This window comes from Lissotriton vulgaris, chromosome 5, assembly GCF_964263255.1.
Source record: "Lissotriton vulgaris chromosome 5, aLisVul1.2, whole genome shotgun sequence".
Lineage (NCBI taxonomy): Eukaryota > Metazoa > Chordata > Amphibia > Caudata > Salamandridae > Lissotriton > Lissotriton vulgaris.
Genome location: NC_141693.1, coordinates 617,622,554 through 617,635,203, shown reverse-complemented (window position 1 = coordinate 617,635,203; position 12,650 = coordinate 617,622,554). Strand labels below are relative to the sequence as shown.

The window sequence follows — 12,650 nt, the reverse complement described above, 5'->3', positions numbered from 1 at the left end:
TCAACTAAAATGTATTACTGTCATCTAATGGTATAATTGGAGAAAATATCATAAAAGCAGTTATCTGTAGGTGAGAGGCCTTAGTACAAAATAGTTACAGGATATGGTGTTCCTATTAGGCATCCATTTAACTCTGTCCCCACATTAATCTACCCTCCTTTGCCCCATCACACATCAAGATCACAGTTCCTAATCCATTTGTAAATACTTTGAGCATTTCTTTCATACAAAATCAAAATAGTATAAGACCTATTAAACCTTGGAACATCGAGCGATTTATTTGGCACATTTAACATGCTTTCTCTGGTGTGCCATTTGTCGTGTCTAGTATTATCTCCACCTAATATGGCCGCTACACGCGTCCTGTTTAGTTAATATTTTGCAGTCCAGATGAACATTGAATTGTCCCTTTCTTCTGTCGACGTCCCTTTCTTGTCATTGACGTGAACGTGTGAAATCCTTCTGTCGTGAAGTGCCGTAAAGTGCTCTCTATGCACGCATGCGTAGCAGGCACCGTGGAAACGAAGCAGCGAGGTCATAGCGAGAGCTGGAGGGAAACTGACGGTGCCTGAAACACTCGGCAGCATGGACACCGGCGGGCCCGGCTCCTCGGGAGGCCGCGGAGGCCTGGGCGGCTTCTTCGGAGGGGCGGGACCCGGGTATTCTCACGCGGATCTGGCGGGAGTGCCGTGTGAGTGAAGGGCTTGCTGGGTGGTAGGGCTCAAGGTGAGGTAACACGAGGCTGGCTGGGATAATGGCTCCTGGCGTTAAGCCAGTCCTAAGGCCTAGTCCGGGTCTCCATAAGGGACGGCGTGATGATAATGGGGTTCATTCCCCACGACCCCCGTCAGGGTTATTCATCAAAATGTAAATGCTTCAGTAATCTTTGGGTGGTTTACGTACCCTGGTTGAGATAATCTACGAAGCCGCAGAAAGATGGGATACGAGACCTTTGCTTACAGACGTACGAGGGTGCCCAGGAGAAAACACGATTCTTGGTGAATACGTCCTGATACACTATAAATGAGTTAACTGAGACAATATTCCTGTGGGGTGGTGGGTTAATTGTGAGGGGAGGGAAAGATGAGTAGGTGGGCAAGGGGTGTTAAGATGCGGTCGGGAGGTGGAACACGTGGGTCGTGCATTAAAAGAGTAGGCCTTTCCAGTGGGAACCGTCGATTTGCGGGAGGGATGGGTTGGGGCTTATTCTATTCAAGGTTTCACGTTCATCCTACTCGGCATCCCTAGTGTTGAAAATATATTTCTGGAGTTACATTTTGCAAGGCACCCTCTGTGTAATTGAAAACAAATGAAGGCACTAAAAGCAACAGTATACAACCCCGTATCCATGCCTGTAAATGTACATTTATGGCTGTAAGTACCCCAAATAATCCTTGGCGAATATTCTCAAAAGGATTCCTGGAGTTTGCATCTGAGCGGTACTGCAAGTTGTCCATAAAATAATGCACATTGGGTAATTTTCTTGTAGACATCGCCACTGAAATGTTGCCAAAAGCTGCTTAGGAAGAGGCAAAACGTGGTATTTGGTGAGCAAAACAGATTTCACCTTGGAAGCCTCAGTCCAAGCATAACATTTAAGAATCTTGAAGTAATACCTCACCGTGTTAGGTAAATAATGCCCATTCGCTTCTGTATTTATTTATTTATTTAAAACATTTATAGAGCGCAGCTGTCGCCTGGCAGGCATCCTGGCGCTAGGGTGGCTACTCCTAAAATAGAAATAGTGGAAGATTGTTTAGTAGTGACGGAGGGACTCTAGGGAAAAAGCCAAGTCTTTATTAGTTTTCGAAAAGGCAGGAGCTGTGAAGTATGGCGGATGTCGGCGGGCAGACTGTTCCAGAGCTTTGCAGCCGCCACTCGGAATGATCTTCCCCCGATCCTAGCTCTCTTAAATCTGGGTACTGTTACAAGTCGAGCGGTGGCGGATCGAAGAGCTCTGGTTGGTGTATACCAGGTGAACATCCGTTGTAAAGGGATAGGTCCTAGCCCATGTAATGCCTTAAAGACCAAGCAAAGAGACTTGAAGGCAATACGTTGCTTCAAGGGAAGCCAGTGCAGCTCGGCTAGAGCAGCCTTGGTTGAGGATCTTCTGGTCCATCCAAGGGCCAGTTTGGCTGCTGCTGATTGGACACGATGGAGTCGGTCCAGTAGTACCAAGGGAGAGTCAAGCAGGAGAGCATTACAATAGTCAATGCGACTAAGAATGGTACACCTGACTATCTGCGCTCTAGCGGATAGTGGAAGTAGTGGCAGGATTTTGCGTAGTGATCGCATAAGGGCAGAGCAGGTGGCAACTGTTCTCGAAACCTGTGTTTCCATGCTCAGCTTGTTATTAAGCATGACGCCCAAATTCCGAACACTGGCCACAGGTGAGGGATTGTCCGAGTTTTCTGGAAGCCAGAAACCAGCAGGCAAAGGGCGAGGTATCCGGCTGGCTGGGCAAAACAGAACCTCGGTTTTAGAGGAGTTAAATTGGAGGGAATTATGGTGTAACCAGCCAGCAGTATCTCTCAGGCAGTCGTGGAATGCTTCTAAAGCAATAGAGTCTTCACCCTCCCAGGAAAAAATAAGCTGGGTGTCGTCTGCGTAGTTTACTGTGGTAATGTTGTGTGATTTAATGAGAGAGACCAGTGGTAGTAAATAAACATTAAAGAGAATCGGGCTGATAGAAGAACCCTGGGGTACACCGTGAGGGACTGGGGAGAAGGCAGATTGATAAGGGGGGAGGGATACAGCCTGTTTCCTGTCGCTGAGAAAAGAGTGGAACCAAATCAGGGCTGAGCCATCAACCCCAGCCGCTCTCAGCCTCTCTAGCAGGATCACGTGGTTGACGGTGTCGAATGCGGCAGACAGGTCCAACAGGATCAAGGCCACCGCCTGGCCCCTGTCTGCACGCACTCGAAGTTCTTCCATGGCCGTAAGTACAGCTGTTTCGGTGCCATGGACTGGACGAAATCCAAATTGGAAATCGTCCAGAACGTGATTCTGCTCGAGGTGAGATGACAGGCAGGTGCTGACCCAACGCTCCACCACTTTCGCTGGAAAGGGCAGAAGCGATATGGGGCGAAAATTGGAGAGGCATTCTGGATTCAGGGATGGTTTTTTCAGAAGCGGGGTGATCAACGCTTGCTTCCAGGGGTTTGGAACCACTCCACTGCGGAGAGATTGATTACAAATCCTCCGCAGCGTGTGGAATAGCTCGTGCCCGTAAGCCTTCCAGATTTTTGGGGGCAGTGGGTCAAGGGGGGACCCAGAGGTAATGCTCAGTGCCAGTCTTTCAAAATCTGCTTCGGGAATCTGGGGGAGGGCCAGGAGACTTTCCCTGGGCAGACCGACTGGCCTGGCGGTGTAATTTGTGGGGCAGGTTGCATGAGAGGTAGGTGGGTATTGGGATTGAGAAGATCCCAGGTTGTTAATGATTCTCGTGATTTTATCCAGAAAGAACTCCGCGAGATTATCACAGAGCGTCTGGGATGGGGGAATAGTTTTCTTCGTACAGTCTGGATGTATGAGATTCTCTAAGATCTGAAAAATGTTTTTTGAGCTGTTAGCTGCATTGACAATTGAGGAGCAATAGTAGGTCGATTTGCTCACTCTAATGGCCGCTTTATATTCAATAAGTTTGTTTTTCCAAAGGGTTTTATTAATGTCACAGTAGCCGTGTCTCCACTTCCTCTCGGCCTGCTTACAGGCTGACTTGAGGGTTTTCAGAGAATCAGTAAACCAGGGAGCGGATCCTCGCCCTTTAAGAGATTTACTTGGTTTATTATTGCCTTACAGAAGGTTGTGGGTCCTCTAATGAGCTTTGTAGTGTAAATTGTGTATACACAGGTGCACGGAGTGTAATATTCTTATTAGCTTTCTTGAGTGTGAAGAAAGTCCATGATTTGTTTTGACCTTACCTCATCAGTGGGATTAAATAGCACATCTGCATATGTGGTTTATGTCACGGTATAGTCGTTCCTGTGTACTTTTTAACTAAAGATATTCAACTAAAATGCAACTTGTTAAACATGTGTACTTTGGTAAAGTCATATTGAAGAGACCTTGTGAGGAAGGGTTGTTTTTTGTGTTTCTCGTGTCAGTTTTGGTCTACAATTGCTGTAAATAGTGTGCTTTTGCTCTACATTTATTTTCCCTACCATGGCATAAACATCTTTAATTCACTGTAACCAAATCGGTGGGATTATTGTGTAACCTAAAGAGTACAACTCGTTCTGCTTGCATTGAAATTAATGCATTTGTCTTTTTTCCCCTTCCTTTTTAGTAACTGGAATGAGCCCCCTGTCTCCTTATTTAAACGTGGATCCTAGATACCTTGTGCAGGTACGGTAATAGATCTTAACATTTGTACTTTTTACTCAAGTCCATGAACTTGGTTTCAGTTGTAGAGGTGTCACCATTCTGCCTTTTCTACTGTATGATAAGATGATCAATTCCACTTCTCATGGAATGGCACCAATATTACAATCTTCACAATTCAGTTTTATTTGCACTCAACCAAAAATGACCTTTGTGTTGAAAGCAGAACTAGAACGAATGGAAAGGTAGAGAAACATTTAATCAAAAAAGTAAGAAATGTTAAGTAAACAACGTGGTTTCAGAATTTGACTTTAGTCCATCTTGTGACAAAGCTTGGATGTGCTTTTTGTGGTGATGGGCCAGTTTTAACACCAAATTAATCTCAGTATCGAAGAATAAGATATGGGTAGCTGACATCTAAAAAGTCAGGCAGGTTACTGTTCCCATATCCTCTCAATGCAGTATGTGCCCCTGTCAAGTTCAGGAATGTTTATCCTGTTTACCAAAATGCTTTTCTGGGCGTAAGCAAAGGTGTGTGCCCCCCCTTCTTGTGAAGTTAGTGAAGGCTTCAGCATAGGGAGGGTCTCTGGGACGAGGAGTTCTCTCTTCGTTTAGTCACATTGAAGACATATTCTTTCGATCCGGTCCCAAATCTTGTTGGTTTTGATTGAAGGCATTATGATTTTGTTTTTGGCATATAATCCATCCTTCTCTTAACCAGTTAATGTTGGTTCTTATTTTATCAAAGAATCAGAATTATTTCTCATTGCAGGAATAGTTGTAAGTTTAGGGCTTAATGAAATGCTCGGTCTGCGTAACTCCGCTGCTGTGTATCAGAAGAACCTCAATGCGCTAACACCTCTAGGTGGATCTCTTTTTAGGGCTCGCCTGCTGATGCGCTTGCGCATAGCCGGCGAAGCTCTATAGTGGCTTATCCAGAGTTTAACCACTGGCGATTCCATGCAGTGCATGTGCGCTTTTTAGGTCATTGCGCAAGCCCTAAAAAGCTCGTGCACAATGCCACCAGCCGCCTGCCTGCCTCGCATTACCACATCAAAGGCAGCCCAGCCTCCCTCCCACAAGCTTCTCAGCGTGCGCGCTCTACATTTCTCCTACCAGCGCATTTCTCATCCCCTAATTATTCACGGCCGGCCGTACTTTCAGTTTCACGGCCGCCAGGCTGTGTCTCCTTTTATCCAGGGCATTTCAAACGGGTCTAAAACTTTTTTTTATGCTGGGTTTGCCCTGGCGGATCATATGTTAGTATACAAAAAGATTTTCCTTTCTGAGCAAACCACTACTGTTAGACTCTAAACCTTATCATACATTTGGAATGGAACCGGAAATATTCCAAATGTATGATAAAGTTTAGAGTCTAACAGTAGTGGTTTGCACAGAAAGGAAAATCTTTTTGTATACTGTTTGTAATTCCCAGTCCTTTCTGGCACAAGGGAAAAACTCTTTTTGTAAGGATCATATGTTAGTGACTTCCCCCTACCTGGCACCACCTCGTTGTCGCATGCCTTTTACAAATGCGGTACCAGCACTTTTGTTTTAAACCTCCTAATCAAAAGCGTGGTGCCGCATTGCTTTCAATATAAAGAAATAGAAAAATAAAATTCAATGGAAAAGGGACTTGGGTCGGAGACTTGCCGTTACCTTAAGGGAGACACTAAAACAGCGTTTAAATACAACTCGATAACCTGTTCTTTCATGGTCCTTACCACGGACTATGTGCACTTTTTATCTCTCCCTGACCTGGTCTCTCCAGCTCAGCTACTTGGAGGGTCACTGTACAGCTTCACACGCAGTGCTGCAGCCCACAGAAACGTGGCTCCGCCTCTAGGGAAATAATGTGGTTGTCAAGCTGTGGCGGATATGGCAGTGCGGGGACGGGTGACAATTTCATCCGCACTGAGCCGGTGGTGCCCTAAGGACATCCAAAGGGGGAGCATGGTCTTTCATCACTATCGTGCACCGCGCAGGCCCAGATGGAGAATAAAACATGCATGGCTTGCCCACAGCCCTGAAAATGATTGTGCTCATTTACCATCAACAAAGAAAGCGCATTCAGCCAAGTCACCACCCATCATGGTGACACACGTTTGCATACTGATTAAGTTTACAGATAGAGACAATGGCTCTGATATCATTAACAGAGGCGTGGGGGTTTGCGATGCGAACAGCGCAAGATAAATAGCGCCATCATTTTACATTAGGCAGCCTTACACTTCCCCTGCACATCAAGGGGGGTCGGCTTCGCTGCATCTCACGGCTGCTGTTTGTCTGATCTCAGACTTGCAAAGAGAAACATTACGTCACTTATTTAAAGACGAAGAAAACGGGACAAATATGTCTCCTACATTTTCTTGTGGGCAGGAATAGCTTGCAATGAAAGGTAGTAGGCAGGATGAAGTGTGTTTTAGGAAGATGGGAAGAAGTGTTTTCTCCTCCCCTAATTATTCACTGCCCACGGCCGGCCGGCACATCAAAGGCTGCTGCTCCCCGTGCGTCTCGTCACCCTTACTCTCCCCTATTCTACCCTAAACTATTTCTGCTTCTGCACGAATGCATCCTCAAGCCTTTGCTTTCAGTACAAGCTAATTTTACCGAGCTTCCCATATAATTTCGGCTCAAACTTCTTAATAGAGGGAGACCGCAGAAAACATTAATATTCTTTCAGTCTCATCAATCCAGAACGGAAGTATTGTCCATACTATATGCCACAAAGCGAATATTGTTGCTTATTTATCTCGTGCAACTAACAGCCCTTGACAAAGCCAGTAACGCTAGCTTGTTGTAGGTAAACTTACTTTTTGTATTATAAATCTAGATGCAATCACAGAGGCAGCAAAATGCCAGTCAGGCGGCACTCGTATGATCTGCACAGGTTTTTAGCTGGGGTGTTTTAAGCCACACTCTGAACTGCATCGGCCACGCCCCTTGAGAGACACCCCCTCCCCCCAGGTCTGATGGGGAGGGGAGCCCCTGAACTATCACAGCTCCGCTGGTACATCTTACCATGAATGAATGTTATTCATTAGTAATGTGTTCATCGGGCGAATGTCACACTAGTGCTCAAAGGTGAAGTGGAAAGGAGGAGGGGCGAGTGAAAAAGCACTGCTTGCACCAGCAGTGGCAATTCAGATCATCTACTCTAGTCCAGGCGGTGATACCCTCAGCTGGTGAGCCGTGCACGGTCACAGCGTGCGCCGTGCATATGGGGCTGGTGTATGACGCCATGGCCCCAAGCGGCCTTTCACTCTCAACCTCGTGACTTTCCTTGTAGGGGAGGCTCGTTTTATTCGTGTATCCAACAGCTCGGGGACCCCTTTACAGCCCCCTGAATGCACTGCATGATTAGAACTCAGACTATCCGCTTTCAGTCGAAGGTTCATTGAAAGACAGGCAGAGGCTGCGGTTTATCCACAGCGCTCCGACTCGAGTCACCCCAGCTGCAAACGTGACATATCCATGCGGAGGTTCAAGTATCTTTAAAGGCCGCAAAAGAAATGAAACTGCAAGATTAAAGACACGAGATGGAGAGGCACCTCAACTCATGACTTGTCCGAGCCTGTTACTCCCGATTAAAGATCTGATTCACATAGAAAGATGAAAATATATAACATAAGAAATAAGTCTAATATTCTTATTGAATTCCATTTGGGGACTTCTAAAATAATATTACACACGAAATCGAAATACCCTCTCTCCTCACTCAACCCTCTCTCCTCACTCAACCCTCTCTCCTCACTCAACCCTCTCTTCTCACTCAACCCTCTCTTCTCACTCAACCCTCTCTCCTCACTCAACCCTCTCTCCTCACTCAACCCTCTCTTCTCACTCAACCCTCTCTTCTCACTCAACCCTCTCTCCTCACTCAACCCTCTCAGCACCACTCCGGCCTCACTCAGGGGCGCCACTCCGGCATCACTGGTTCAAATATGTTCTTTCAATGTTTCAAGCTGTTTTCAAGCTTTCACGCTTTATTACAAATCACAAAAAGATGTTAATATTTCACTTCTGTTCTTGGATTTTTGTCACAATAAAAAACGCTGAACATAATCTTCACAAGTTATTTACAAATGTTTAAGCTATTGCCATTACAAATTAAATTAAGTAATAAATATTTAAAAAAATTAAAAGCCATTGTTATTTGTAATATCAATACATCTAAGTCACGTAAATACAAAACATGTTGCATTATAAATGCTATAGGTGTTCTACCTGTATTTAAACCATACTGCTTCAGGTGGTAGACTCATCATAAACCTAAAAAATAAGAGACTATGTATTTTCTTTCATTGGCTTCTTGTAAAACTCAGTATTTCCTATGTCAGTGGGTGCATGGCCAGCAGCAGAATTGGAATATGTAATTTAGATGTGGTGTTTTGTAAGAATCTCTCCTTCAACCCACAAGCAACCATCTACCAGCATCACTCAGCGCAACAGCACCACTCAGCACAACCACAGCATCACTGGTTCAAATATGTTCTTTCAATGTTTCAAGCTGTTTTCAAGCTTTCACGCTTTATTACAAATCACAAAAAGATGTTAATATTTCATTTCTGTTCTTGGATTTTCGTCACAATAAAAAACACTGAACATAATCTTCACAAAAGTTATTTACAAAAATGTAAGCTATTGTCATTACAAATTAAATAAATTATTTAAATAATTATTTTAAAAAAAATGAAAAGCATTGTTATTTTTAATATCAATACATCTAAGTCTCGTAAATACAAAATATGTTGCATTACAAATGCTATATGTCACATTTGCGAGTTATAACTATTGCTATTGTAAATGACAAAGCTATTTAACTATTTGAAAAAATAACACATAAAAAAACATTTATAAGACCAATAGCTCAAGCTTTCCTAATGCGACCCCTATTGCATTTCCAATGCTTGTTTTTTTCTCTCGTTCTTCCACCTGGTGCAGTATTGCTGAAGGAATAGGTGGATACTCAATGGGGCCGTGGATTGGGGACTCCTTGTTTGGGATGCTCTTAGCAGATTGTATGGCCAAGCCCAGGGATGCTTTAAAGTATGACCTGGGCGCTGCTTGCGGCTCTCCTGAACTTTAATTGCAGCCATTCAGAAAGCTATGAAACGGGCATCCTTTATTTAAACGTTAACTGAAGTAACAGTAAAGAAGAAAAGGTGTTCTATGCAACGTATCTTTAGGAACACCTTTTAGTTTTATAGACATGTTGAACAAAACATGTAAAAACGTGATCAACTCTGCGGACTTCAAAAATTTTATTTTATTAACATGCATAAACCTTTTAACCTTAGTAGATCAAAATATATTATTACATTGAGAGGCATTTAATAGCAGTAAGTTTTCAAAAATGATCTTGGAAACATTCATGCCACCTCCACTTCTGGAAAAAAAAGGCCATTAGTAACGTAAGAGGCAGGTTGTTTGTTATGTGCACCTTATGTCTAGCCTTGGTTGTCATGATTAGAACAACATTCTAGTTCATTAATTCTGTCAAGTGGGGAAGCCAGGACATATTCGAGGTTTTCTGGTTTCACATTTTTCAATGAAGCCACCATATGAGTATCTTTTTCTCTCCCGTTTTACATTAGAAGGTAATGATTTGACTTTAATTCTTGGTGCGTGAGAATAGAACGTTGGCGGCAGACGGAAGTCACGTGGAAGCTCTGCTTGTTGTCCATGCCATACATCTGCATCAAGTCCCTCCTACGCCCACCTTTCATCACCCGACCCCCTCCTTGCTGGCATCGGTGCAGCCCTCTGGCAAATCAGACAGTACTTTGCAGCCCACTGTGAAATGCTTGCGAGTACCCATGGCCTAACCTGATTCAACGCACCCTTGAGTTTTTTATATGGTATTCTTCACTTCCCGGATCAGCTAGTTACTCTTTTGTTTTAAAGTTTTCGCTAAACACAGCAGTTTGCTATGAGATGGTTGAGGGACTCTGGATTTGGCAAGACTTAAGCACAATCTTCTCTTGCAGGCCCAAGACTCCCTGCTTATTGTTGGACTCTCGTATGTTACAAGGATTCATTTATTCAGCTGATTTATGCTTACTGGGCCAGTTGAAGTGTAGATTTAGGGAATTTAATAATCTGTGATGCCCTTTTGTTTTCCTTTGGCCCTAGACCCTGAACATCCATGCCTGTTTGCAGCCAAGGAAAGAGAAGTTGACCAGTTTGACTAGCAATAATGGGGGATAATATTGTGGAGGAGGCATGGGCTGGTCTTTAATCGTTTTGGTACCTCAAATTTGGGCCTGGCTTACACTGCTCCATCCTCTCTCCTTCCAGCAATCTTCTGTTACTCCTCTCCTGAATTCCTTGGAGGAGGTGACGTGATCTGGCTCAGCTTCAGACTATTGGAGAGAGTGGTGCCCAGATTTACTAAAGGTATGTGTCACCATTGCGTCACACATGGTGATGCAAGCCCTTAAGTGAGATTTATATGCTACAGTGTCATCTTGTGTGGCTCTGCGTGACAGAGTAAGTCTGGATTCATGCAAGGTAGCACATGTCGCTGCTTTGCTGTACTCTCCCCTGGGAAGGTGTTCCATGGATGGAGAGTGGGTGTCCACCCACGGTGTCTGGTGCCTTCCCAGATTAACTAACACTGCTAAACATGGTTATGCTTCAAAATGCTACGCCTTCGCAGGTTAGGTATAACAAGGAGAAATGTCTTCGAATGCTTGTGTAGCTGTAGATACACTTACTCTGCATACCGGATGTTCGCAAGTTGTTTTTTTGAAGAAATCTCTTGAGTCACGAGGAAAAGGGACTCCTCCACGTGGTGATAATGCGCATGGGCATAGACTCCATTGTTTGTTTTCTTTCCGTCCTTGGGTTCGGACATGTTCTGCGCTCCGCTTCAAGACCGCATGCTGGCTCTCTTTGGCTCATTGTTAACCTCTATACCCTTCATTATTGTTTTCGTTTGTGTTACTACATTACTTTTTGAAAACAGAAGCAATTCTTTGACCATCAATTTGATCATCTCCAGTCGTGGCCTTCGGGCCTCGCCTGTTCGGGCCTTCTCCATTACGACCTTGTTTCTATTCTTGTAGTCTTCCACCAAAGATACGCTGCTGATGGACCAAATTCCATTTCGATTCTGTCCCAACAGCCACGCAAAATACCTGCATACAGACCGTTATCAGGTTTGAAATCTGTGTCTGTCTTCTGGCCAAAAGGAAAATGGAGGCCCGGCGATCTTTTTGATTGGGGAAAAAACATTGTGTGTCTGTCGGATGCATTGGAAAGAGATGCAGCGCCAAGATCTGGACACCCAACACTGTCGAACAGACAGGAGGAACTGAATGAGGCTTCGGCAACAGAGGGAGAGGCCCTTTCCATATCCGACTCCGCATCCGAACCTGAAATAGTTTGGCCTACAGATTCAGGGCTTGCATTGAGGACAGTGCACAGTGAGTACCCTTGTCCCCCTTTCCAACTCACTAAGGGGCATTCAGTTTAGACCGAAATTAAAATCTGTTAATGATGCCTGCTCTCAGGGCCAGCACTGAAAGCCAAGCCGATGCTTTTCGCATCGAGCCAACGAATTTCTGTGCTGAGCAGACCATGCAACGCCTCGGCTCTGAGCACCCAGCTCTGTGCTCATTCGGCTTCAGCCACCTCAATGCCAAAACAAAAATCAAGTTCGGCACCAAAACCATCCACTTCAGCGCCAGAACCAAACCAACTATGAAAGAGGCTTGATCCGAAGATACTTCTCCACTCTTCTACTGCTTGGATTTTGGCAAAGACAGTACAATCAGCACCTGCTTCTTTGAAATTTGTTTTTTTTTTAGGTCCATGCAGATCGCCTGTACCTCCTAAGATACAGAAAATGGACATTGCAACCAGTCCTTTACAGTCTCCTTTGCCTGCTTAACCTCCATCTGCCTCACCAAGACCACCTTTATCACATTTCTCTTAGTGATACAAGAGACATTACTCCAAAGTCTGATACTGGGAATTGAGGGGAGGGGTTGACTACGATCAGCAGCCCACCGGTCCATCTGCCAGCAATGACATTGACCTCCCTCCCCCTTCCAATATAGTGACCCAGACCTTTACCCCCCTACGCCATCACCCCTGGATGATGCAACATCCTTCCCGGAACTTATAGCTAGGGTCTCGGCTTATCACCAGGTTCCCTTGCATAAAGAGCCCATAGAGGATGACTTCCTATTTAAAACATTCTACTACTAAGGATTGCTATTATCTGCCCATGCTAAAGGAGATATTCCGTCACTCAGATGAAATCTTTAAAGGTAGGGTACGGGCATGTATTATTACACCAAGAGTAGTCAAAAATGCAA

General features: G+C 44.6%; 1 protein-coding gene across 3 annotated transcripts in view; it reads left to right on the top strand.

Annotated features, from left to right (window-relative positions):
* Positions 1-440: 440 nt before the first annotated feature.
* The window catches only part of LOC147711325 (mitochondrial import inner membrane translocase subunit Tim23), a 73,853-nt gene continuing 61,643 nt past the window's right edge, over positions 441-12,650 (top strand). The window contains exons 1-2 of one of the 3 annotated variants that reach the window (XM_086922066.1): positions 441-691; positions 4,289-4,347. In XM_086922066.1, coding sequence (XP_086778192.1) covers positions 586-691; positions 4,289-4,347 — 165 coding nt within the window. In that variant the 5' untranslated portion in view covers positions 441-585. Of the gene's footprint in view, positions 999-4,288; positions 4,348-12,650 lie in introns of all 3 variants that reach the window. The other 2 variants (XM_086922067.1, XM_086922069.1) reach the window with 2 other exon arrangements.